The 27862-nt window shown below is 53.1% G+C and overlaps 1 protein-coding gene across 7 annotated transcripts; it reads right to left on the bottom strand.

Annotated features, from left to right (window-relative positions):
• Positions 1–53: 53 nt before the first annotated feature.
• Positions 54–27862, bottom strand: ZDHHC18 (zinc finger DHHC-type palmitoyltransferase 18). 7 transcript variants are annotated; one of them, XM_057701382.1, is made up of 10 exons: positions 27473–27862; positions 23101–23261; positions 9147–9296; positions 7541–7678; positions 7361–7409; positions 6731–6833; positions 5135–5247; positions 4117–4216; positions 1638–1715; positions 361–756 (listed from the first exon to the last, which is right to left on the bottom strand). In XM_057701382.1, the coding sequence occupies exons 1-9, from the start codon at positions 27793–27795 to the stop codon at positions 1674–1676; spliced, it is 1179 nt and encodes a 392-aa protein (XP_057557365.1). In that variant the 5' UTR covers positions 27796–27862; the 3' UTR covers positions 361–756; positions 1638–1673. The 7 variants fall into 7 exon arrangements, with proteins under 7 accessions (XP_057557352.1, XP_057557365.1, XP_057557383.1 ...); XM_057701392.1 differs by lacking the exon at positions 361–756 and adding an exon at positions 777–1081; XM_057701369.1 differs by lacking the exons at positions 361–756; positions 1638–1715 and adding an exon at positions 54–164.

The following is a 27862-nucleotide window of genomic DNA, read 5'->3' as shown; positions in this document are numbered from 1 at the left end:
TGTGCAGGCCTCTCACTGCGGTGGCCCCTCTTGTTGCAGAGCACAGGCTCTAGGCGCACGAGCTTCAGTAGTTGCGGTGTGTGGGCTCAGCAGTTGCGGCATGTGGGCTTAGCTGCTCCATGGCATGTGGGATCTTCTTGGACCAGGGCTCGAACCCATGTCCCCTGCAACGGCAGGCGGATTCTTAACCACTGGGCCACCAGGGAAGTCCCTGTGCCTCTTTTTTAAATCTCCAAAACAGCAGTGACCAGCTGACAAGGCCAGCAGTGAGGGTAAGCCAGATATTCTGCAGATTCATCACAGGCCCCAGCCCTGAACCCCAAAGTAAAGGTGGTACCAGACGGCCAAAGATATGGCAAGAAGAAGGAAATCTTTATTTTGGTTAAAAAAGGTACAGGACAGCAGACAAGCAGCCCCCCTCCTCCCCCCATGGGCTCAGCAGATTTCCTAGGACTGGTTTCCTTTAGCTCCTCTGCAGAGCACAGGGCTGTCAGAGCTAGCTCAGTCCCTCAGTGCCTGAAGCAAAGGGTACAAGCATTCTCCTCGCGTCCCACCTTCTCCGGGTGGTGGGGGTGGGGGGCCGTGGGAACAGTGTCAAACCTGCTGTGCTTAGAAGTCACCAAACTTGTCGAGCAGCGTCCTCAACACCCCAGACGGCTCCTGAAGAAACCTGCTTGGCTAGACCAGAGCTATGCCTGATTCTGGGGGTGGGCAGGCTGTAAGGCAAGATTCCTAGAGTCTTGGCTCCTTACAAATCTGAGGAAGGGGAAGGAAAGTGGAGGAGGGGAGGGCGAGTTTCAGCATAGTATTACATCATTGTGCTGACAGCTGCTTTATGGCTTTCTACGCTCTGGCCGCAGGGAGGGGCGTGGGGGCAGAGAGGCCAGCCCCTGCCTCCTATGGGGGGCCCTAGAGAGAACATGTGTGGGGCAGGCTTGGGGGCAGACCCTGTAGGCACAGACGGTGGCAGATGGGCCACGTGTTAGGCAGGTGGAGGTGCCGGGTGCCTGGCTCCCCCCAGGCCGCTCCTGGAGAGGCAGAGAGCAGCGGTCCTCAGGAGGTCCTTAAGCCCCCGCACACACTGGAGATCCCGGGCAGGATAGCAAAGAAGGAGAAGAGAGAGGGTTAGCGAGACCTAGGAGCGAGGAGGCCGGCAGGGGTGCCACAGCACCTGCCTCCTCCCCACAGAAGGGCCAAGCCTCAGGCAGCAGGCAACAAAGCAGGAGAGAAAACGGGCAGGTGAGAGAAAGCTCAGCGGGGACAGAAAGCCAGGACGCAGTGTTAGTGATCGGGGCCCCTGCACACCAGGACGCCACCAGAACAGGCCCCAGTGCCTCCGAGCAGGTACGCCATCCTCTCCCCGACCTCGCCCTTCACCTCCTGCTCCAGCTGGAGAGCTGCTCTGTGCGAAGCTGCTTCCTCAGTCCAGAGTGGGGCTGGGCTCTTAGCCCTGCCCCCACACCTCAGTGCTCCTGCTCAGTGGGGAGTCCTGGGGGCCCTACCCGGCCAGCACACACACCACACCACACACCAGACAGATGAATGAGCTCCGTGGGGCTGGTGAGGCATGCGATGAGGGTGACACGGTGTGTGAGGGGAGCCGGCAGTGCTGGCTGACAGGGGAGATACCGTCTTACCAGCTAACCCTCTGCAAAGAGGCCTGTCAGCTCCCCTCAGGCTGTGCAGGAGATGGCAAAATCCTGACAGGTGTCCTCCTGGGGGAGATACCAGAGAGGTGGGCCAGTGTTACGGGTTGTCTGGCCCGGCCCTGCTGCCCAGGCGGGGGCGGGGGCCAAGGAGGCTCTGGCTCTCAAACTGGAATCTACTGTCTTATAAACATTTTCTTAGCGGAGCAGTCACTGGGGGTCATGTGGGAAAGACAGCAAGGAAGAAGAACTTAGGGGCCTCCAAGCCCCCAAGGCAGGGGAAGGTAGAGGGGACAAAGAGGGGATAGGATGGCCTTTTCTTACACGCCTGCGGGGGCCTAGCTGCAGCCCCCTCTGCTCGGCCTCCAGTAGACAGACTCCAGCCAGGAGAGGACAACGTGAGCCAGATCACTGGGCTGCCTGCCTTCCTTCTGTCTCCCCAGGAAAGACCAAGTCTGGCTGAAAGAACAGAGGGGCTGCCAGTCGGGGCCTCAGCAAAGAAAGAGCAAACAAAAACCAAACCAAAGCAAATCAATTCTTAAAAACAAAAATTTTATTACAAGCAGGAACAAAGAATACTGGCTTAAATAAAAGGCAGGTAGGAGTCCCCCTCCTCTAGCCAGCTTCCTCCCCACCCCCCACTGCCACTGCAGCATGGCCCAGGGCCCTGAGGCTGGGGCGAAGCTGTTGCTCCCAGAGGGGACCTCTCCTGGCTGCCACTTCTCAGCTGCCTGTGACCCACTAGTCTCTGGAGCAAAGAAGGACTAGATGCAGGGACTTCCTATGTGACTTTCCAAGGGTTTCAGCCCACTTAAAGGGCCAAGGAAGGGGACTGAGAGACAATCTCCTATCTATCTTGACAAGAAACTATAGCTCCCAGGAGAGGAGGGACGTCTTCTAAGTTTCTGGCCCAGATTTAGGTCAACCTTCACTTGTCGCTCGGCCCACCCTGTTCCTTCCTTCCTTTTCTCTGGAGGGAGGCCTCCGGTTGGCAGACTCCCCATGCTCTAGCCCCTGGCACTGGGTCCCATCCTCAGATCTTGCAGGAGGGGGTGCGGCGTGTAGGGTGGCAGCCACTCCCCACAGCCATCACCCCATCCACTTGACCATGCCCCAGCCTGTTTGGGCAGGTCCCAGCTGGAAGCCTGACCTGGGGGCTGGGTGGCTGAGTCCCAGCCACTGTCTGTCTGAAGTCCTTGGAGGAGGGAAAGATAGGAGGATGGGGCTGAACTGCAGCAGAAGCCCAGGGGTCTCTGGTGACCAACGCACACACTCCCTGTCCCCATGGCTCAGGCTGCTTCTGCTGCTGCCACCACCGGCTGCCACCCAAGGGGGATGGTGGAGAGTGAGGCACCCCAGGGGGTGTGGGGGAGTAGGAGCCAGCCACATTCTCATAAGGGTGCGCGTGCGCACGCGCGCACACACACATTCACTCACTCACTCACAGCCAGAAGGTCTCTTGTAATAAACTTATTAAAACCAAGTTGCCTTGTGATAACCCTTCACCTAGCACTACACAGACAGCAATGTGGCTGACTTCTTTTTTCTTCTTCCATTTAAAAAATGCTATATAGAAAAGAGGTCTATAAAATTGTGCAAAATACCGAGCATTAATAAACTCGTTTCAAGTATTGCCAGCATGAGTATAACCTGCCCGTCCCCACACCTGTCTTGGGAGAGAGGTGGGGGGCCAGGCTGGGCCCTTGGAGAACCCTCTGTGGGCAGAGAGAGGGCGAGGCACCCACTTCCTAGTGTGCTGCCCAGGCATCAGGCAGGAGCTGAGGTCTCGGGTGCCGGGCTGGCTGGTTTGGCTTCCTCTGACACAGGCTGCCCCCACCCACCCCCAACTCTGCCCTCTCTGCCCGGAGCCCCAGCTCTAGTCTACTGGCCAACTCCTTACAAAAACAAAAACGGAAGAAATAACAATGGCTATCACAAAAAGAATGAAGGAGCCCGCAAACCAAAAGCAGCCCACAGAGGCATCCTCTCCGACAGCCTGCTGTCCAGAGCCGACCCTCCTCAGTCCTGCTTCACCCCTTGGGCCGCAGCTCAGCAGGGCCCAGCAGCTCCCCCAGCGGGGAGGCGTCCCACTCAGTCCGCACCCTCACTCACACAGGGCGCGGCTCGGCAGAGGCATGGCAGAGGCTTGGCGCGGTCCCCTGGGTGGCCTCAGGGGCCCTGGCCGCTCTCTCCTGTCACTCCTGCTACTGATCAGCTGGGGGAATTTAGGGCCCAAGGTGGTGGAAACCGGGTTTGGGGAGCAGAGGGTACAGCCATGGCACAGTGTGGGGAAAGCCACGCAGGGTGGGAAATAAATACGAAAAGACTCAAAAAGTCTTTGGCGGCTCTGCTTCCCCTCAGGTGGAATGGGGAGGGTCCTGGCAGGTGTGGAGGGCGGCAGGTGAGTGCGGAGGGATAGACAGGCCAGCAGGTGGCAAGTACTGAGCCCGGTTCAGGGGTGGCCTCCTACCATGCTGGCATCGGGCTTGGCTCCGCAGGCTGGCTCGTCGCTTCTGACGGGCGAGGGCAACACGGTGTCGGACTGCACAAATCCCCTCCGGTCAATCAGGCTTTCAAAATACAAGGCGGGGACACGTGAGGGCCCTGCCTGACACCAGGGCTGCAGGCCGGGGGCTGGATGGCAGGGTCCATCTCCCAGCCAAGGAGAGACCCAGCCCTAGAAAGGCTGAGGAAAGCAGAGCTGCTCTCCAGGTGGCAGCTCAAGACCCTTCCCACCTGGAAGGGCCCTCTCTGTACTCTGGACACTTGGCAAAAGCCACAGAATTTATCCACTATTAATTCAAACTGGCCAGCTTTCTGTAGGGCTCCCAGGTGGCAGGTAAGAGGAAGAGCAAGGATGAAAGGGCATTGGGGAAGGATAGAGCAATTCCTACTGTCCCTTCCCTGGGGACAGGATGGCTGACAGGTATGTTGGATACTGGGCGGGAGAAGGCGGGGATAGTGTAGGCAAGTCTTACCAGCACCACCCCCCCCCGCCCCCGCCTTGCCCCCAGTGTCCCATGTAACTCGGGATCTGGACATCTGGCGCCCCCTGCTGTCAGGACAGATGGGGTGCTTCCCAACAGGGCTGAGCCACCAGGGCTCTCTTCTGCCAGGAGGAAGATGGAGGCCCCACCCAGTCCAGCCATCAGCACCAGAAAGGCAGCGCTGCTCAAACATGGACAAAACATTGTGGTTATCCCTGAGGAGTAAGATTACATGTGATATAGAATACTCTTTTTAATATTTTGTACTTAATTTTTTTCTACAATGAGCACACAGGATTGTAAATTACAACTCTCTACAGAATTCCTTTATGTGACGAGTGCCCTGAGTGCATCCAGCAGGGGGTGGTGGACAAAGGGCATGTGTGGTGTGGGGAGAGGTCTGCTGATCCCAGAACCTCTTTGAGAGGAGTAGACTCACAGGGCCACCCCACTACTGGCCAGGCCAGGCTCTATGACCTCTCCCCTGCACCCCCGGCTTACCTGGGAGGTAGGGGGCCGCAGAGCACAGCACAGCAGTTGGCGATAACACTTTTATGGCTGTAGGGATTGACAGAGGCCTCACCGCCCCTCTTGTTGGACCACGAGCCTTTGATCTGCAAGCAGGAAGGAGCTCTGGGTCATTTCACTTGTTCTAGAGGCTGGGGGAAATCAGCAAATTCTGAAACCAATTCTGGCTGGTCTATTGGAGGGAACATGCTTCTAACTCAGGCCATTCAGTGAGAATGTGGGGGACTGCTGGATCTTAGGGGGGCACCCAGAAAAGGAGGCCCTAACCAAGAGAGAAGACAGAGCAGAGCCAAAGGAGCCTCCAGAGGAAATTTTTTGGGTGCATCCTTCCTTCTCTGGCCAGCCACCCAAGAGGGAGGATAGTGCAAGGGCACAGGGCTCAGGCTGACCTGGCCATGAACTCTGGCTCTACCACAGACTTGCTGCATAACCCTGGACAGATCACCACTTCTCTGAGTCTCAGTTCTCATTTGAAAAATAGGGAACTCTCTGGCGACACTGTCGGAGCATTAGATGAAATCTTGCCCGTCTCTAGCTCTGTGAAGCCGGCTATCAAAGGCACTAAGGAGATTAGCAGTAAACGATACTGGCTTGACTTAAACCTAGAGTTTTCCAAACATATTTGGCCATGACATCACTTTCTGCTTAACCCCTAGTAATATCCTGCAGAAACAGCCCCCAGGAAATCACAAAGCTGGCTGACATCATTTCTGCTCTGTACCAATCACTCAGCATGTGATACCCTATCATGCATGCTAAGTTTTGTTTCCCCAAATGATAGGCTGAGGTCAAGGAATGTATTTTCTTTTGGTCAATGGGCCTCTGAGCAGTATCAGAGGGTGGCCCTGGAACAGATGCTCTCATCTGCCTTTTTGTTGTTTGGAAGGATGGGAAGGGGGTGGATCAGGTCTGAACCAGGGCTGAGCACACAGTGGGTGCTCAAACAATGCTTGTTGGTAGAGATCTAGTAGGCAGCAGGTTGGGAGGTCGATGTAGCTTCACGCTTCTGTCCTGGCCGCCCCCCTCAACAAGGATGCCTCAAGGAGCCCCAGGACATCCTGAGAGCAGTCACGTCGCTGCTGTCTACAAGGGCAGAGTGGTGGGCACAGCAAGTTTCCGAGTGCAACCCTGGCTCTGTCGCTTTCCAGCTGAGTGACCTGGGGCAAGTCACTCAGCCATCAAACGAGAAAAAGCATCCTTGTTCCTTCTGCTTCAGAGTTGGCAAAAGGACCCAAAGAGATGATAGAAACTGAAAGAACTCTGGGAACGGTAACGAGCCAGCAGAAGTAATGACAGTTATGGTGTTTGTGCTGCTCTGGCGGGGTTAGGGAGAAAGCAACCGTGGGACTCTGGGAGCCTGCACTGAGGGGGCCTCGGAATCCTGCACAAGGTCTCCCAGGGCCCAGCCCTGAGCACTGGAAGGAGGTATCAGGCCACCTCACATCTCCACCTGCATTTCCCTGGCAGTCTGAAAGTCAGGGCTGCACTGAGGCTGCTCCAGGCTCCCTCAGCCCTGCCTCCATCCCAGGACCCGGCCCAGGGGTGAGGTGTTGCTCCAGCCTTACTCACGTCTTCATTAGTTGTCAGGTTGGAGGCGACGAGGTAAGTGTGAAACCCTGAGAGGCCCAGGATGGACCAGATGGAGAAGAAGCAGATCACCAACTCCAGCACAGTGAGCAGCGCAGTCAAGGACCCACACAGGGACGGGGGCTGCGAGCCTCTCTGTGCCTGGGAGCTGGCCTCGCCAGCCTTTCACCCACCCTTCCATGGAGCTACTTCCCCAGAAAGGAAATAAGTTTGTAACCTTCCCATGATCTCAGCAGATCACCTCCTGGGCCCCAAGGAGGGTTCAGGAGCCCCCCAAGGGCAGGACGAGCCCAGAGTGACAGATGGCAAAGGGAACTGAGGATTCTAAACACGAGAGCCGCAGACATGGCGTGGTCCAGGGAGCTTGGTGTCTTAAGGGAGGACGGGGCTGTGGCTCCTGAGAGCTAGTTCTCAGCCACCCCAGCCCCACAACAGCCCATTCCGAATTGGCTCTAGCCTGGGGGTGAACAGAAGCAGCTGGTATATTGGATTCTAGAGAAAAAACATCGGCTCTACTTCATTCCCCTCTGTTTACAGGATGAGGTGTGGGGACCTGCCCCAGTGAAGGGGCCTTGGGTCCCCCCAGGCCTCTCCCCTGCCAACAAAGGATATCTCGCCGGTGTCTCCTTCAGAGTGGAGAGGAAGTTGCTTCCCTGAGAGCCTGGGGAGGAAGAGACAGGAGAGGGCATGGTTCAAGGGACAGTGACCACAGCGCCTGGACCTGGCTGAGCTTGCTGGCCCAGCCCTCCCGCCTGTCCCTGCCCCAACCCCCCGCCATCACCCCCAACTCACGCAGCGTCAGGTGGGTGACCACACAGGCGAAGATGAAGGCCGTCAGGAATGAAAGAGACAGAATGAACGCATAGAAGAAGCGGTAGTTCCGTTTCCCCACACAGTTGCCCACCCAGGGGCAGTGATGGTCAAACCGTTCTGGAAGGGCCAGGGAGACGGGTTAGGGCCGGCCTGGCCCACAACCAGCAGGGGTTTTCCGAGACCTCTCGTGTCCCCATCCCCTTGCTCTCTCCACACGTGACTCTCAGTTCCTCGACACTCCCAGCCTCTGGTCCTTCGCCCACCAGTTCCTATAATTCTTCCTTCACGTCTCGGCTGCAAGGCCACTTCTTGAGAAAGTCTCCTCCAACCCCGACAAGGTGGGGCCCCTGTTATCTGCCCCGTTGCCATGGCACTTATCCTTTGCAGCACTCTGCCCACACGTTTATATATTTATTTACAATTAGTGGGCTGGCCTGTAACCGCTGCTTGACCGTGAGCTCCATGAGAGGGCCTGAGCTGAATCCTAGGGTCTGGCAGTGTCTGGTACAAAGAAGATCCACAGAAAGTACACGTTGCCTGGCCTACGATCCCAGCGTCACGCCAACAACCAGTGACCCTTGTCCCCTGCTCTAGAATAGAGGACCAGGGAGGGGCTGGGCCGCTACGTACTTTGCGGAGAACCAGCATCGGAGGCCTCCGCAGAGGGCTGAGCTCACACCAGTACGGTGCCCCTGGGGGTGGGGTCACACCCAGACTGGCGAGGAAAGTCCCCTGTGGGAATGTGGGTCACAAGCCCGTTGCAGGCCTCACACCCAGGCCAGCGCCCTTCACGGGGAGTGGGTGAGGCATATTCTCAGGGATGAATGATGCCCACTGAGTCACCCACTTCACTGCCTGCTGTCCCGGGTGTTCCCCACTGTTCTCTTGCTAAGGGAGTGCTGAGCTAGCGTGATGAGCTCACCGCCCTGGGGAGTGTGCACAGTCACCATGGCTCAGCTCGCCTGGGTCCTCCCCACAGCCTTTCCCTTATAACACCCTCCCAGGGGCGCACCCTGGGTCCCCATCAGAGCTGCCGGGCCTCTGGAGAGCAGGGAGAGGGGACAAAACAGCCTCTGGCTCCCCAGCAACCACTGCAGTTGTGGGTCAGGAGCTTAGCTTCCAATCCTGGCTACGTCCTCTCCACCTCACCAGCTTAAACTCCTCGGTTCCCAGATTCTTGTCCCTCCAAATCCTGGGAATCAGTTCAAAGTCTTTTAGTATAGCTGGCCCTGGGCCACATATCTAGAATGTCATTGCTCCAGTCTCTGGTTCCTTGGAACGTGGACCTACTAAGGACCAGGCCAAGGCCTGGGAGAAGGGTTTAGGGTATCTCTGTGTCTGCCCCACACTTCAAAGCTGGGGAAAGGAATCCACCAACCCCGGGCTGAAGCCAAGATACCACTGGTCACATTCAGAGCCCCTCCCCACAGCCCCTCCTCAGTCAGAGCAAAGCTGGGTGAACCAGACTTCCTGCCCAGCCCTGGATATTTTAGATACCCCCTTCTCCCCATGAGCGACTCCCCTGTCTCCAGGGCTCCATCCCTCCCAGGGCTCCCCATATGCCTCCCTGCCGCCTCCCACTTACCCACACAGTTGTCACAGACACTGCAGTGTGAGGTCCGGGGTGGCCGAAACATCTTGCAGGTGAAGCAGTACTTCAGCTTTACCACCTGCCCGTTGATCATCACCTCCCGGGTCCGAGGAGGTGGCCGGTACGTGGAACTGCCTGTGTTGTCTGAGAGGGGAAAGAGAGATGGGGGATGGCCAAGCCCAGAGCCGGGAGCCCCAGCGAGGGGGAAGCCAGGGCTGCCTGGCTGCGACAAGAGAAGCTTCAGGGAAGCTGTTTCTGGGGAACAAACCTTAGGGCAAAATGCCTCCCTAAGGCAGGGACAAATCTCAAGATCTGCTACCACCTCCTGAAACTTGCTATGTGCCAAGCACGGTGCTACGGCTTCACACACCTGCTCACACACCACTCTAAGGAGGGCTATCAGGGAGGGAGACCCAGGAAGCCTTAGTGAGGTTTGACTGCATCTAAACAAGCCTAGATCTAAGTTCTGGTTTCCAGGAGGTTCAGGAGACAGAGGGACAGAGCACACAGTGAGAGTAAAGCTACGAGGAAACAATCGGATCCAGAAATGCAGGACATCTGCGAGACCACTGGCCTGCTCTCTAACAAAAGTCAATGTCAATACTGTACATCAACTACACTTCAATTAAAAAAATTTTTTTTAAGTCAATGTCACTTACAAAAGGAGAAGGAAGATGGTTCTAGATTAAAAGAGATTTAGGAGATATAAACCAATGCAATGCTTGATCCTAGACTGAATCCTGTTTTCAAAAACAAAACAGCAACAAAAGAGATTTGGAGGGCAATGGGGAACAAATGACTATAGATCAGAAATTTGGGAACTATTAATTTTCCTAGATGTTATAATGGAATTGTCATTATGTAGGAGGCTATCCTAAATCTTAGAGATACATGCTGAAGTATTTATGAGTTAAGTGTCTATGATGTATATAATTTATAATGAAATGGTTTCATGAGAATTGTGTGTGTGTGTGTATATAACACAAATAAGATACACTAGTAACAACTATTTAATCTAGACGGTGAATGTATAGGAATATGTCGTACTAATTCTTCCCACTTTTCTGAACGCTAGAAATTTGTCATAATAAAAATAAGAGAAAAAGAAATGCAGAGATATATGATATTCATGGATTGGCAGACTCAATATAAGAAAAGGATCTGTTCTCCCTAAATTAACCTGTAGATTTAACATAATCCCAGTCAGGGTTTTTTAGTGTGGCAATTGACAAACTCATCCTAAAATTCACATGGAAATCAAAAGGCCAAGAATAGCCAAGGCACTCTTGAAGAACAAAGCTAAATGTCTTACACAACGAGACATCAACAATTATGATTAGCACTTAAGACAGCCTGGTTTGGGTACAAGGGTAGAAATGCTGACGAATGGGACAGAACAGAGACTCCAGAAACCAACAGGTACACGACCGTGTGGTTCATGACAAAGGCAACACCACAGTGCCCAGAAGGAAGATGGTCTCCTCCCAATAAACACTGCTGGGTCCACTGGATACGCAAATGGGGGAAAAATGTATCTGCATCTCTGCCTCCCACTAAACACAAATTCAATTCCAGATGGACTGTAGCTCTTAATACAAACGTCTTGGATTAAAAAAAGAAAAAGAAAAATAGAACAACCTAATGACTGTGGAGTAGACAAAGATTTCTTAAACAAGACACAAAGGACATAATCATAAAAGCACGATTTGATAAAGAGCATTTTATCAAAATTAAGAACTTCTGTTCATCTAAAGAGATCATTAAGAGAATGGAAAAATGACCATCAGAGTAGAAGATATCTGCAATATGTTTATCTGACAAAGGACAAAGGATATGAATCCAGAATATATAAAGAATTCCTGACAAGAGGGCAGACAGCAGTATCAAGCAGTATCAGCAGTATTTTGTCTTGTGGAACTGAAAACCACAGCCACAGAAAGATAGAGAAAATGAAAAAGCAGAGGACTTTGTACCAGATGAAGGGACAGGATAAAACCCCAGAAAAACAACTAAATGAAGAGGAGATAGGCACCCTTCCAGAAAAAGAATTCAGAATAATGATGGTGAAGATGATCCAGGACTTTGAAAAAAGATGGGATGCAAAGATCGAAAAGTTTACCAAAGACCTAGAAGAATTAAAGAGCAAACAAACAGAAATATGCAACACAATAACTGAAATGAAAAACACACTAGAAGGAACCAACAGCAGATTAACTGAGGCAGAAGGGCGAATAAGGGACCTGGAAGACAGAATGGAGAAAATCACTGATGCAGAAAAGAATAAGGAAAAAAGAATGAAAAGAACTGAAGACAGTCCAAGATACCTCTGGGACAATGTTAAACGCGCCAACATTCGCATTATAGCGGTCCCAGAAGGAGAAGAGAGAGAGAAAGGACCTGAGAAAATACTGGAAGAGATTATAGTTGAAAACTTCCCTAACATGGGAAAGGAAATAGCCACCCAAGTCCAGGAAGCATGAAGAGTCCCAGGCAGGATAAACCCAAGGAGAAACACGCCAAGACATATAGCAGTCAAACTGACAAAAATTAAAGACAGAGAAATGTTATTAAAAGCAACAAGGGAAAAACGACAAGTAACATACAAGGGAACTCCCATAAGGTTAACAGCTGATTTCTCCTCAGAAACTCTGCAAGCCAGAAGGGAGTGGCACAATATCTTTCAAGTGATGAAAGGGAAGAACCTACAACCAAGAATACTCTACCCAGCAAGGATCTCATTCAGATTCAACGGAGAAATCAAAAGCAAGACAAGCAACAGCTAAGAGAATTTAGCACCACCAAACCAGCCCTACAACAAATGCTAAAGGAACTTCTTTAAGCGGGAAACATAAGAGAAGAAAAGGACCTACAAAAACAAAAATAAAAACAAAACAATTAAGAACGTGGTAACAGGAACATACATATCAATAATTACCTTGAATGTAAATGGACTAAATGCACCAACCAAAAGACACAGACTGGCTGAATGGATACAAAAACAAGACCCACATATATGCTGTCTAAAAGAGACCCACTTCAGGCCTACAGACACATACAGACGGAAAGTGAGGGGATGGAAAAAGATATTCCATGCAAATGAAAATCAAAAGAAAGCTGGAGTAGCAATAGTCACATCAGATAAAATAGACTTTAAAATAAAAAATGTTACAAGAGACAAGAAAGGACATTACATAAAGATCAAGGGATCCGTCCCAGAAGAGGAGATAACAATTATAAATATATATGCACCCAGTATAGGAGCACCTCAATACATAAAGCAAATACTAACAACTATGAAAGAGGAAATGCAAGGCAGAAATAGAGACACAGGTGTAGAGAACAAACACATGGACACCAAGTGGGGAAAGCGGGGAGGGTTGGGGGGGAATGAATTGGGAGATTGGGATACCAAATTGTACACTCTAAATGTATGCTGTTTATTGTCTGTTAACTGTATCTCAATAAAAGTTCTTAAAAAAAAAAAAAGAATTCCTATGAGTCAGTAAGAAAAAGTCAGACAACTGAATTCAAACGTGGACAAAAGATTCAAACAGGCATTTCATAAAAGAAGCTGTTCAGATGGCTGATAGACACAAGAAATAAGGCTCACACTCGTTAGTCATCAGGGAAATGCAAATTAAAACCACAATGTGCTACCAGTACATACGCATCAGAATGGCTAAAATGGAAAAAAACAAATCAAATGACACACACACACACACACACACACACACACATATATCTCAAGTGTTGGCAAAAATGTAGAGCAATTAGAAATCTCCTATGACCACTTTGGACAACTGTTTTGCACTAACTTCCAAAGCTCAGCATATGCATCCCAGCAATCCCACTTGTAGGTATTTTCCCACTAGAAACGTGCAAGAATTGATGTGCACCAAAGACAAGTACAAGACTGTCCTCAGAAACAATTCTCAAAATAGCCAAAATCCTGAACTACCCAAACACCCATCAATAGTAGAATGGATAAAAAAAAATTGTGTGACTTCCCTGGTGGCACAGTGGTTAAGAATCCACCTGCCAATGCAGGGCACATGGGTTCCATCCCTGGTCTGGGAAGATTCCACATGCCACGGAGTGTCTAAGCCTGTGTGCCACAACTATTGAGCCTGCACTCTAGATCCTGCGAGCCACAACTACTGAGCCTGTGTGCTGCAACTACTTAAGTCCGAGCACCTAGAGCCCACGCTCTGCAACAAGAGAAGCCACCGCACTGAGATGTCCTCGCACTGTAATGAGGGGTCGTCCCGGCTCTCTGCAACTAGAGAAAGCCCACATGCAGCAACAAAGACCCAACACAGCCAATAAATTAATTAATTTAAAAAATTTTTGTAGTATGTTCATACAATGGCATTCTATACAGCAATGAGAATGAATGACCCTTAATTACACATGGCGATATGAATGAATCTCACAAATGTTGTGTAAAGTAAAAAACTACCCACAGATGTAAGAGCACAAAATGCTCACAAACAGGTCAAAGTACTCCATGGTGTTAAAAGTCAGGATCACGGTTATCCTCGGGGGTGTGGCAGGGACTGGAAAGGGAATAGGGGAGCTCCTGGAACACCACTGCTTCCTGATTTGGGTGCTAATTACATGTGTGTGTTCCAATTGTGAACCCTCGACAAACAGAATACTTATGAGTTGCACACTTTTGGCAAGCCTGTTATACTTCAGTAAAAACCTTAGAAAAAGAAAAAAGAAAAAAGACAGTGACTTGTCCAAAGTCACGAGGTGGGTATACAGGCAGAGCAGGAAGCTGAGCCCAGGTGTGCCACGTGGAGAACCCACAATTCTACCCACGGAGCCTCTTGGTACCCCAGGCCACAGAGGACCAGCGCTCCCCAGGGCAGTGGCTCCTCCCCAGACAGAATTCTGAGAGTCACATGGGGTGACCTGGGATCCCCAGCCCTCGGCTATGTTCCCAGCCATCACTTCCACTGGACTGACTCCCCACATAATATCTCCAGGTTGGCCACATGCCTCCAACGATTACTTCCTGAGTGGCTACCAGGTGCCAGGCACTATTCTAGGTGCCTGGCATGTATCAGTGAAGCAGATTCGTGTCTCACATTCCTAGCTACCAGAGACTTTTGCTAGGCTGTTTTCCCACCACCTTGACTGCAGCGTGTTTAAAAGGGAACTAAGCATCTAAGCATCTCTTCCTTAGCAATGGCAGCACGGTCAAGGCAGTGGGTTTGAGGCCAATCAAGAAACTCTGAAACTTGGTTTTGCCACTGACTGTGTGTGAGGTTGCAGCCAAATGAACTCTCCTGAGCCTCAGTTTTCTCATCTGTAAAATGGGAACAACAGGTAGAATGGTCCATGAATCCTAGCTCCATCTCTTACTAGCTGGGTTTCTTTTGATGATGTTGTTTGCTAGATGTGTGACAAGGCAAATCATTTAACCTCTTTGTGCCTCTGTTTTCTCGATCACTGAAATGGGGATAAGAAGAGTACCCACCTCACAGGGCTGTTGCGAGGATTAAAGGAGTTAATACGTGTGAAGTGGCACAAAGTACACGCTTAAGAGGTGTGCACTGTTATCATCAGCTCACAGAACTACTGAGAGAAAGAAGAGGAGAGCACCGGTCACTGGGTGCTAGTGTGTGCTGAGCACTCTGCGTGCACCCTCCCTCCTCTTTAGCCCGGACGACACGCCGGGAGGGAACGTTCTCATCGTCATCTCCAGGTTACTGTTCATGATCCTTCTCAGCGAGGCTAGTGACTTGTTCAAGGCCACACAGCGGCAGAACCAGATGCGAACCCAAGTTCCCAAAGCTTGGGCTCGAGGTCTTTTGATGAAGTTTTAAGTGTCGTAATGAGTTATTTTTCCATGCCTGGTTCCTTATTTCTGCTGATGGCACAATCAAGGGCGGAAAGGAACCTCGGAGAGCACATAGCACGGCCCCTGGCACACAGCAGATACCTGATAAATGTCCCTTCACTGACTGCCTCTGTTCTAACTTCTTCAGTTTGCAAATGAGAGAAGAGGCCCAGAGAAGTCTGGGGATTTATCTGAGGTCACACAGCCCGTACGTGCCAGAGGCAGGGCAACCCAGTTTGGAGTCTCCTTGCAGACCCTTCCTTCTCCCTCATCCGGGCCTGGCCAGTCGCTAGGTCTGGTCAGGTTCTTCCTTCAACATCCATCACTCTCTACTCCCAACACCCTAACCAGGCCAGGCCCGTATCACCAAAGAGCTTCTCCAGAAGACTCCCTACTCCCAGCCCCTCTGCCTTTCAACCCACCTTGTACTCACCATCACAGTCCTCTATATAACCCCTTTTGAGTCACGTTCCAGCTCAGAAACCCTTCACTGACCTCCCCTAAAAAAACAAGACAAAGGGAAACTTCTTGTCCTGATACAGGACTCTCCACAGTTGGGCCCAACCTCCATTCCCAGCTTTTCTCTCACTACTCTTCCCCGGCTTCCTGCCCCTGTTGCCGAGCCCGGCCGCCCTCCTCTCTGTGCACCAGGACTCAGCGGGCCTTGTCAGCAGCCTCCCTGACCACAGGCGCCTCGCACGCAGCAGGGAGCGCGCTCTCTGCCCTGTGCTGAGTCGTGACGGCGCTGCTGTGCGCACACTGTCTCTGCAACTGGACCCAACGCCACCTGAGAGCACAGACAGTAGGACAAACAGGCAGTCCTGGGCCCATGAACTAGGAGGCAGCAGACAAAGAGGAGGGACGCAGGCAGGCTTGGAGGTCAAATCCTGACCCCTTCACTGATGAGGTCGTGCCCGCGGGGAAGCTGCTTAACCTCTGTGAGCCTGTTGTTGCATCTGTGAAAGCAGTCAAATAATAATGACGGCCGTGAAAGGTGATAAGGCTGAGAAATTGCACATGTTAAGGAGCTGGTGCTTGCTGAGTGCCTACTAGTAGCTGTTTTCATTAGGGGCAGCAAGGCACAGGCTCTGGCGTCTGAAACACTGGGTTTGAATTCTGGCTTTGCTACCCACTTGCTACTTCAGGAAATCTCTTCACCTCTCTGAGCCTCAGTTTCCTCATCCATAAGCTGGAGACGAGACTATCTCACTCTCACAGGGCTGTGGTGAAGGCTGAGTGAGAGGCTGCAAGGCACAGTGCTGGGTTCCCGGGAGCCTTAGTCCTGATGAACAGCTCAGGCTGTGCCACCCCAGCGTGCAAGAACCCCCCAGCTCTTCCCAAAGCTGTTGATGCTACTCCAAACCCAACCCCTAATCCTGCCCCTCGGGCCCTCGGGCAGAGCACCTGGCCCTGCCCACTCTTGTCTCCCAGGCTTGGATACGGGGTTTGGAGCCAGACAGACATGTGGGTATGAATCTCGGCCCAATAGCTTACTAGCTGTGTGATGTGTGTCAAGTCGCTTAACTTCTCTGTGCCCTCATCTGCTAAGTAAAGAAAATGGGACATAATCAAATCCACCTCCTAGTGCTGTTAAGAGGATCAGGCAAGAATTCATCAAGTGGGTTTAGCAAAGTGTCGAGCACCTGGCTTAATAAATATTACCTATAATTATTGTTGTTGTTTCCACGAAACACTATATTCCAAACAACTGATTTATGAAGAGACTTGAGAACACAGCCCATCTCTGAGTGAAGGACAGCCACAGACCCTCTTCAGGACTAAAAGAAAAGCTATTGGAACCCTCACTGGATTCCCAGAGGCCCTCCCAGGGCAGAAGGGTGCCCACGCCTCTCCCCCAAGGCAGGAAGAGAACGCCTACCAGTGTGTTCTGGCCTCTGGTGGCCAGGCCTCCTCCTCTCCAGAACCCCGAGAAAGAGGAAGTGAGGCTCTACACACCCAGCTTCCTTGGGCTGCCAGGAGCCGGAGGTGAAGAAGAGGAAAGAGGGCCACACCAGTGCAAGAGTGCTACCCAGACGCTGAGTAAAGTCACCAACTGCGGGGCCCTAGATGAGATGGGTCAAAGGAGGCTTTGCGGGGATGCTATATGGGGCTGAACCCCATGAGGGGTACAGGAAGACAAGCAGCTGTCCCGCTGCTTTTTCTCAGGCCAGACAGTGATGACCAATAACTGCCCTGAACTCGGCCTCAGAATCCTCCTCAACTCCCCCCCACCCCCGCCCCCAGCAGCCACTACCAGTGGTAGCTTGTTCGTGTCCAGAGCAAGTCCACTTGCCGTTCCTGACCACAAGCCTCAGGCCTCTTTAAGTTTGAGGAGAGAAAAACCATTTTCAAAGCACACTGACATTCCCTGTCACACTTGTACAAACAATGCCCTGCGCTGGGCAACCGGACATGTGCCGCGTTTTACCAACTTCACGCCAACAGTACAAGGTGGGGCTGAAATTAGAACCCTTGTCCTCCGAGGCATTCATCTGTCCATTCTTTTGGACGTGAGCATCTATGATGTCAAGATACTGTACAAGGCCCGGGGTGGCAGGTGGGGAAGAAGGGGATAAGCACGCAGAGATGGATCAAATGTGGCTGCTTTGTTACTCAGTTCAGAAAATATCTGCTGGAGAAATGGATGAAGGAGTGGTAAGAAGAGATGCTATCCCTGCCCTCCAGGGCTCTTTCTGCTTCAAGCTCTTCCCCAAGAAGAGGGAGGCCCTTCCCTCCAGGTGGGAAACTAAAGCCCCCAGGGATGTGGTAATAATGGGAGGCACCTTCTCGCTGAATGGCTGGGAGAAGGAAATGAATCTCCCACGCCTTCCTGTGGACCAGGGGGCCTGCTTCCGGTATCTCCGCCCCAACCTCAGCCCCAGAGAGCAGGCAGGCTCTGCAGTGTAAGTCTGACCGGCTGGGGCTGTGACTGAGGCCCAGGGCTGGTGTGGAGGCCCCCGGGGCTGGCCATGAGCTACTGCGGAGGCGTTAGTGAGGCGAGGCCGGAGCCCTCTACCTGCCCTGCTGGGCCCCAACCTTGCTCTTCTGTTGTTCCACCTGGGGAGGAAATAGCTGCAGGGCTGCAGTCGCCCAGCGTCCAGGCTTGAGGTCAGCCACAGCGGCCAGGCTGTGGGCACTGGGCCACTGTAATCCCCGCCTGACCATTTCTGTTCATTCTAGAGGTTTATGGAGCCCCTGCCACACACAGGCCTCCTGGCAGGCCTGGGGACACAAGAAGAGCTCGGCCCGGGGCCAGCGCAAGCGGGAGAGGTGGCTGATTACAGAGTCAGCGCAGGAGGCACGGTGAGTCAAGTGTGGTGACCCTGGGGCAGCATGACCTCATTGTGAAACCTGGCCTGGCCACTTGTTAGCTTGCGATTTTGAGGAAGTTGCTCAACCTCCCTGGGCCTCAGTTTCCTCACTGGGTCATAACAGTATCGACCTTGTAAGATGATGATGCCCATGAGAGATGTAAAGCACTCACAGCTGGTCAGTCAATGGTGTTACCGGCGTCTGTACTCAACACCATGAGAAGACAGAGCGGAACATGCAGGGTGGGGGCAAGAGGCAGCATTTAAGAAAGCAACGAGCGCGATGAAGCGGAGATGCAGCTGCGCGGGAAAGCCTGCGACCTCGGGCTCACGGGGTGATGGGGGGGCAAGGCAGCAGAGGGGACCCTGTGGGTCAAGGCATTAGCACGCAGTGCGGCTGGGGTGCGGGGAGTGGGAGGAGATGAGGAGGGAAGGGTGGGCCGGAGCCTGCCTTGATCCTGCAGGCAAGTGCGCCTCAGAGGGCGAGCTTTCGAGAAGGTGGGACATGGTGTATTTCCTGGCCATGACACCAAGCAACACGGAATCACGTGATGAGAAAGTCATTCCCTTTTCAATTCTCTTTCAAGCCCTAACTCCATCCACTGGAAAGTCTCAATTTCTAATAACTAATACCTGTGATCCTCACAGGCCTCAAAGTGACTGCTTTCCACAGCGACTGTAACCACCAAGAATTCTGTAACATTGTTATGCCTTTGTTCTTATGATTATCTTCTATTTAGAGCAAGTGGCTTCTGCTAACAGGGGTGATGTAAATTTTCCTCGTAAAAATACATTTACATTAGAACCAGACTCTTATATACATTACATTATATGCATGTGTGTGTATAAACAAAATTTGTAATTTTCGTATTAAAACAGAAAAAAAAAAATTGCTCACGGCAAAATTCCCACTCTTGGAGATTTGGGGGTTGGGAGTGGGTGGGAGAAGAGGAGTTTTGTTTGCTTTGCAACACAGAGTTCTGAGCATGAAACTGGACTGTTTTCTAAAGTGATCATTAAACAAGCATAATGACCATCAAAAAAAAAAAAAGCGAGCCACTTAAAGGAAAATACTAAAGAAAGGAGGGTACAAGGTGAGATGTAGAAAGGGTAAAAGTCACCAAGGTTGTACTCCAATGGCCGATCTTCAGGAAATGCTGCTGAGGGCACCAGGGTGTCACCCAAATTCTGAGCCAGGGAGGGCCAGGTCAAATCTGGATCTTGGAGAGACACTATGACTGAAGGGAGAGGACAGGTGTGGGCCTGGTCAGCAGAGTCCTAAGCCAACCCAGGTGGAAAATGAGGTGTGCCTGCCCGGGGCAGTGGGCTTTGGAAGGACCCAAGGGGAGACATCCTGGAGACAGACAGGATGCGGTTTGTGACCTGCTATGTGGTGGCACAGGGAGAGTCAGCCTCTGTGTCTGTCGTGTGCGCTGTAACCATGGCTAGGTGAGTGTCTGTCACTTGGATGTGGGTGTTTCTATGACCTCCCATCAGATCAAGAGCTTCGTGGGGGCAATGTTGCTGTCTCCTCCTACCTCTTTTCCAACTGCCCAGAGCCTGCAGGGTAGTCTGGCTGCTTGGCTCACCAGCTGACAAGTCAGGAGCTGAGACGAGGGTGGCCAACCAGCTCATTTTGCCTGCAACTTTGGGGTTTCCCAAGATATGAGACTTTCAGTGCTAAAACAGGGACAATTCTGGGCAAACTGTGAAGAGCTGGCCACCCCACCTCAGAGGGTCCTTGCAGGGTGGCAGCCCTAGAACCAGATCCCGTGGGGCTGGAGTTGCTGGCCTATGGGGCCAAAATGAGAAGATCACACTGTCTGCATGTGTACAGGCCCCAGTAACCAGCTCACATTTATATGAACAGCACCACCCACCTTAGAGCCAGCCTCCAACCTTCTTGAAAAGGCTCAGTGACTTTAGTCCTTTTTACAAAAATATGTTTCACCCTGATTAGAAGCCTCCAGCTCAAGTTTAGAATTCAAAGGCCCCAAAGATGCCACGTTCCAGGCTTGGGAACTGTTCTCAAAGGGATATTTTCAACCCTGACACCCAGAGGCCCACAAGACTGACCCCACCCCATCCTCCAAATTCTCTGAAGCACTCCTGTGTCCAGTCAACACGGCCTGCTCAGCTCCCACGCCTGCCCCCTCCTTCCCACTCTGTCCTCTCCTCTCCCTGTTCCATTTGCACGGGGTGGGGGGGTTCCCTTCACACACCCTCTTATGCTTGAACTCCACCCAAACTTGACAGTTTGGCTCAGGGCACCTTTCCAGGAAGCCTCCCCGTAACCTCCAGGCAGAAGACATCCTGGTTTCTTCGATCCTCTTCCAAAGCCTTCTCTCTCCTGTGGCAGCCAGTCAGGCCTTCCACCTTGCACTGAGCTGGCCTGGAAACCACCAGAGGGAAGGTGCACATCAGATTCCACCCCCTTCCCCTCAACCTCCTTGCCTCCTCCCCCTGCAGTCAAGAGTCGGCATAAAGAATCAACACATAAACAACCAAACCTATAATGCCTAATAGGGAGAAATTCCAACTGTCTCTCAACCAGTCACCAGGGAACAGCAAGAAGAGCCTCCGCAGAGACTGGTCTGTTCAGCCAACGCCGCTGAGCCTGCCTGACAATTCCGTAGTGACCACCATGCAGTCCAGGGCCAAGGTGGAAGGACAAGGCGCTCTGGGACGGTATCACGAAGGTGTGGCCCACCTGGGGTCACAGAGGCTTCCCAGACACTTGAATTGAGACCTAAGAATAAGGAGCGTATGGCTAAGGAAGACCGCGTTGCATCCCTGTCACCATCTCAGAAGAGAAAGCGTAGGGTTTGGGAGTCAAGGCTCTGTTCCTGCTCCCTGGCCTGGGATCCCCTGCCTCAGTTTCCACATCAGCACAGCCGGGCTACTGCGGGGATCTGTGGGGATAATGGCTGGGAAGTACTCAGCACAGTCACACTCTTTCCAAACATGGGGGATTACTGTTGTCAGCGTGACCCAACAGCTCATGGGAGGCCAGAGGGTTCCAGGCAGCCAAACCTCTGAGCCGGGGCTGAGCCGGACAATAATCCTGACGCATGATGAGCCCCGACCTGGAGGGAGGAAAAACGGGGCTGCCCCGAGCCTCCCCTGCTGCCGGCAGCCAGCAGCTGGCTCAGACTACGGGAAACTGAAGCAGCAGAGGCCAGGAGGCTGAGCGGCCAGTGGCCCAGGAGTGCAAGGGGGAAGGAAGCTGGATGCAGACAGAGGAAGATGGCAACCGAGGGTGTGGCTGAGGACAGGCCAGGGCAGAGGAAAGAGACAAAGAACAGACAAGTGCAGGAGAGCATCCTCTCCCCTTCTGCCCGCCCTCCTGAGCTGCTCCAGCACATCAGTGGAATGACTTCCAGGACGGATGCAGCAGGGCTCTGCCACGCACAGGCTGCCAGGGCTCTTCAGAGGCAGCTGGGTATTTATTTAAAAGCCTGTCTGGCTGGCCTTAGAGGGCCGGGACAGGGAGGGTGGGGGGGAGTCGAGGGAGGGAAGGAATATGGGGATATGTGTATAAATACAGCTAATTCACTTTGGTGTACCTCAAAAACTGGTACAACAGTGTAAAGCAATTACATTCCAACAAAAAATAAATAAATTAAAAAAAAAAAAAAAGCCTGTCTGAAAGCCACCTTGTTAGGGGAAGGAGCCAACCACGGACCGGAAACCCCTGAGGTGTGCACATACCCACGTCACTTCTCAGCAGGAAGGAGCCGGGGTGGAGCAAGCCGAGATTAAGGCCGTGGCCGTGGTGCCCAGCCACCCAGGGCACCCGTGCAGCACTCTGGGAGACACCAAGGGCCGCCTGGGGGCTGGGCGCACAGCTCCTTCCCAGCCACACTGGCCTTCCTGCCTCTTCGCAAACACACGAGTCTGGTCGCCATTCCCGGCTTTTGCTTTTACTGTGTCCAGACCACACATGACTGGCTCATTTCAAGTGCCACCTCCTCCCAAGGGCTTCCCCTGACCATCGAATCTGGACCAGCCCGCTCCCCACCCCACCGTGCTCTCCCCCAGATACCCACGTGGCTCAACCCCTCATCTCTGCAGGTCTTTGTGTCTTTGCTCAGATGTCACCGCCTTCACAAAGCCTTCCCCATCCTCCTATTTAAAACTGTACACCCTCCCCCAGCTCTTGTCCTCCCTCCCCCAGCTTCCCTCTTCTCTGTGCCACAGCCTAGATATTTAGTTGTTAACTTTCTCCTCCCACTGGAGTGTCAGCTCAAGAAGACAGGGATTATCATCAGATTTGTCTGCTAGAAAAGTGCCTGGCACATAGTAGGGGCTCAATAAATGTTTGATGAGTGAATGAGTAAGTGTGTATGAATGTTTAGGAGCAGGGGCTCTAGTCAGAGTGCCCAGGGTTTCATCCGGGCTCTTCCACTTACTGGGTGACCTTCGACCATTTGCTTCACCTCTGTGAGACTCAATTTAATACCCGTAAAAGGAGAGCAGCAACCATAGCTGTCGCGTAGGAATACTGGGGTCTTACGTAAGATCATGCACATAAAGAGGTGGACACAGTGCCTGGGCTCCAGGAAGCACTCAGCACCGCCCGGCTGTCCACACCAGCCCTGCCATGCTAGCACTTCTTGCTCACTTGCTTATCCTCTGCTTCCTCCACTCTAGTGTCAGCTCCAGCTTGCCCTGCTCACCACCACACTCCCAGTGCCTAGCACCATGTGGGAGGAGAAAATCAGGCCTCCTCTCAAATCAAGGAACGTGGAGCTGGGATACGCAGCCGCGCCTGGAGTAGGAGCCTCACCGATCTGTTTCTCTAGGGCGGCAGCCTCACAGACGGTGGCCCGGGGCAGGATCCCAGGGTCGGTGAAACTTGTCTGCAGCAGGCAGCTCATGACGAAGAAAAACAGGACGGCAGCAATGATGGGGATGGCGAGGGTCAGCTGGCGGGCCAAAAAGGGACAGCTAGAGAAAGAGAGGGAGAAGTGATGAGTAGACACCCCAAGGGCTGCCTGGGGCACAGGGTTACAGCATCAGGCAGGCGTTGTCATCCCAGCAAACACCACCGCGGTGGTCTTGAATAGAAGCAGGAATATGGCCCCTGGGTCAATGCAGCCACGGGTCCTTCGGCGTCTAGAGCAGACATCACTAATTGACCCTTGCACTTTCTCCCTGAGGCCCTGGCAGATGTGATCAATGGATCCCAGCACTCAACCCCTGCACTTGGCTGCAGACTCAGAATCCTTCTAAACACAGAGCTTCAGGCAGCCACTACCAATAAACTGGATTGTCACTTGAGATGAACCATCCATGACAATGTTCGGTCACTCCACACATATTCACTATGGTCTTCTCTGTGTTAAAGGTAATACCTTTCACAAGCAGCAGGGATGATGGCAGTGAATAAGACAAGAGTCCCCCTGCTCCCTCAGTGAGGCTTACGGTCTAGTGGGGGAAGCTGACATGTTAACAGAATTGCCACACAGGGTTTTGTGTGTTATGATGGGGAAGGGGAAAGTAGTAGAACAGTTATGAAAGACTGGCTGAAGGAGAGACTGCCTAAGCTAGAATCTGAATGAGTAGGATCAACCAGGTAAAGGGGGTAGGGGAAAGAGCATGGTAGAGCCACTACCACTGTCACCCAAGGGCTGGCATCCCCAGTCAGTTCTATCAGGCCCCCTGACTCTAGTGGGCTCCAACAGCCTGTGCACGGGTCTGACATTGAGGCCCACCCACACTATTAACCACCATCCTATGTGGCCTTCCCTCCCAGAGCCACAGTGGCCCCTGATGGGGTAGGAACTATACTCTGGGGATGACCGACCACTGGGAGGCCTGAACCAGCCAAGGTTCCAGGAGCTGGCACAGTAGCAGGAGCAAACCTGTGGGCATCTACACACTGTTTCTGGAGCCTCCGTTGTCAGAGGCTCTGGCCTCCAGAGAGGCCCTTCCCTTGAAGAACAGAGACTGCCAGAACCAAGGGCTCTAAGTAGACCACGTTCTGCTGCAAACATCTCAGTGGTTCCTGGGTCTGAGCCTCGAACAGTGCTGGGCCCTCCGTGACACCCACAAAACTCAACCAGTTCACGTACAACCAGACTTCTTGGGAGATGGAGAAGAGTTTAAGCCTAAGACTTGTAGAGCCCTCAGAAACACCAAGTCCTGGCCCCTGGTTTTACAGAGGGAGACTCCAAAGCCCACAGCTAGATCCAAGGTCACCCCGCCAGGCAATGGCAGGACTGGAGTCTCCAGGCTCCCAGCAAATGCTCTGTCCATTTCATTCAACAAATAAATGTATCTGCTACATTGTATTGTGATGTATTTACTGTATTGAGTGCCTACTACATACCAGGCCCTGCTCTAGGCACTGTGGTTACAACAGGGAGAATAGATACCTGTTCTCATGAAGAGAGACAGGCAAGAAGCTAACAAAAAACCTAAGTATGGTATATCAGATGGTGGCAAGTGTTTTGGAGAATAAGTCAGGGCAGAGGGGATAGGAGGGAGGGGGGCAGTTTCCTATATTACAGGGATGGTCAGGGTAGGACAAGAGAAAGTAAGGGAGTGGGCCAGGAGGCTATCTTAGGGAAGGATATTCCAAACCACGCAAAGGCCCTGAGGTCGGAGTGTGCAAGGAGGCCAATGTGCCTGGGAGGGAATGCACAGGGGGCAGTGGGAAGAGATGGGGACAGAGAGGAAGCCATCACCAGAGCTCTGGCTCTGATTCAGAAAGACAGGGAATATTCAGGTCTGACTTGGAATTAGAGGGGCACTCTGGCTGCTGTGTGGGGGTTGGAAGCAGGGCAGAAGCTGGGAGGCCTGTGCAATAACGCACCAGATCAAACAGTAGAGAAAACCATTCACAGCAGGAAAGGCCCGGGAGCCACATTTACCTTTCCCCAGAGCCTTGGGAGAGTCTGAGTGCCTCTCACCCTCCAGGCCCTCACCAACAGCGTTCCCATACACCAGGTCCCTGCTGAGGTTTCACCCTAGTCCAGGCCCAGGTGAGTTCTCAGCTCAAACCCAAACCCTCCTGCCAAAACCACCAGCCCAAGTGAGGAGGAGCAGCAACAAGCTCTCCCAGAACCCCAAATCTTCGCTTCCTCTCTCTCTGGGGACAAATCTCTCACAGTGAAGATATCCCCTCAGCCCAGAGGAAGTCCTGCTTCTGAACTGACCGAATCCCACAATGCAGGGTCACAGGGGCCAACCCTGGCAAGCACCACTTCCTCCTGCCTCAGCTGCAACCCTGGCTGGGAGGACCCAGTGGAGCCTGAGGAATGCTGGAAAAGGCACTTTCAAAATACCCACCACGTGGGCCGGCCCAGTGAGGTGGATCTGAAACTCAGCCCAAGGGCCATGCTAGAGGCTGGGGGCTCCCCAGAGTTTCTGCCTGTTATTTATCCCAGAACTTTTTATCCACCCTGAGTCAAAAAGGAAGGGTGAAAGGGAGGAGCTAATTTGAAGGAAGTCCTCACCTTGCTTCAAGGGGAAACCCAAGGTTGCCGATACATGATCTGGCAGCTGGAAAGGGTACCTGGGGACCAGGGTCTTTGTGGCAGCCTAATCATGGCCCTTGGGAAGGGTTTTTGGTGATGGCAACAAGTAACAGCAGCAGCCAGCATTAAATGCTTATTACTAGCTAAAGCTTAGGTGCATGAATTCACGCCACCCTCGTGACAACCTGAGGGGGTGGGTGCTACTATAAACCCCATTTTATAGGTGAGGAAACTGGGGTTCTGAGAAGTGAAGTGGCTGCTGCCCCGAAGTCGCACACTTAGTGCATGGTGGAGCTGAGATCTGAACCAGCTCTGTTGGCTGCAGAGATGGAGTTCTTAACCGCCTGTATAATTGAGTAAGACCACAAAGGATGGGTAGAACTAGGAGGGAAAGGTGGGGCTCATGCAGCACGGGTAGGTGTGCGTTTGCGTGTATGTGTGAATGTGCGGGCAAGGAATCAGGAAGCAGGTAGCTCAAGCTAGAGATCAGTGACAGAGTGGGAAACTTCTGAGACAAATATATGACCCTGGTAAAGTGACAGGCACCCCTTCCTCCATCCATGAAATGGAGAATACTGTGTGGGCCAATCCTGGGTCACTGAGGCTATGAAGAGGTCAAAAACCCAAGGGGGGAAATACGACCTGTCACATGAAAATACTCTTGACTCTTGAAAAATAACAAGGCATGGCAACTGCTCCTGCTGTGGAACAGACCAGAGAGTGCTCTGGTGTGTTGGGAAAGGAAAGAAAGCTAGGAGGTCAGGAGGTGGAAGGCAGAGGCCTGGGAGATGTCTGGGGGGACCCAAGGAGGCAGAGGGAAGGACAGGAAGCTCTGGAAAAACTAAGGAAGGTGCTGGAGAGAAAAGGGGAGGTCTCAGAGGCTGCAAGATATTTGAGGGCCTAGGGTGAGAACGACTGAGGGGAAAGCAAGGGGGGGAGGGTCTGAGAGTAGAGAGATGACTAGGGGACCCTAGAAGGACCCTGGAGGGAACAGGGTAGATGGCTGGGAAATTTGAGGTGGGAATATATAGCCAAAGGACAAGGAAGAAATTCAGAAGCTGTTTGGAAGGGATATATAGAAAAGATGCCTCGAGGGGTCAGAAAGAAGCTGGGGACAAGAGATGGTCCAGGGGATAGGTGAGGAGAGGGGATCTATCCAAGGAGCTGGGGAAGCCTGGGGCAAATTCTGAGAGGGCAGAGAGGATGGGGGTTCTGGAGGGACATGGGAGGGCAGTGTTCCTGGCAGAGGCTGGAAAAGGCAGGGTGCCAGGGAAGGATGGGGGTGCTAGAGAGGGGCCAGAGGGGATAGGGTGACTGGCAAGGATGGAGGGGACCAGCTTATATAGTGCTCCAAACTGGGAAGGGAGGATGGTGAGTCTGGGAGGGTTGGAGGGGACCAGGAAGGACAGATAGGAGATAAGCAAGGAGAGTGGAGAGGCCTGAGGGCAGATTCTGAGAGGCACAAGGAAGATGCCGGCCAAGGAAGAGCTGGGAAGGGAGGGTGCCTGGCAGGTGCTGGGAAGGGTGGCATGCCCAGGAGGTGGGAAGACGAAGGGTGCCCGGCAGGGAACCAAAGGGGCTGGAGTGTCCACCAAGGGCTGGGATGGTGGGGTGAGCGGCAGGGGGCAAAAGGGACCGGAGAGGATGGGGCGCCCCAGGGGGCGCCGCCGAACTCACTCGAAGACGAAGAAGAGGACGGTGGTGGTGAGGATGAGCAGCAGCGTGAGTGCGAAGACGCCGCCGTGGCCGGCCAGCATGAGGCGGCCGCCGCAGTAGAAGCGGTTGCGGCCCGGGAACACCTCCCACTTGCGCCGCGGGCGGCGGCCGATGCTCCCGCTGCCGCTGCCGCTGCCGCTGCTGCTCCAGCGCGGCGCGACGGCGGGCGGCGGGGGCCCGGGGCCCGGGCCGGGGGGCGCGGCGGGGCCGGGGCGGCGCGCCCCGGGGGAGGCGGGCGGCGGGGCGGCCCCGGGGCTGATCTGCTGGTACTCGCAGTCCTTCATGCGGCCGGCCGCGGACCTCGGCTCTGCGCCCCGCGGGCCGGCCGGGCCACACCGGTACCCAGGCCGA

This window comes from Hippopotamus amphibius, chromosome 1 (genome assembly GCF_030028045.1).
Source record: "Hippopotamus amphibius kiboko isolate mHipAmp2 chromosome 1, mHipAmp2.hap2, whole genome shotgun sequence".
In the NCBI taxonomy this organism is placed as follows: Eukaryota; Metazoa; Chordata; class Mammalia; order Artiodactyla; family Hippopotamidae; genus Hippopotamus; species Hippopotamus amphibius.
The sequence above is the reverse complement of the archived record's forward strand: the minus strand, read 5'-3'. Positions and strand labels throughout refer to the sequence as shown.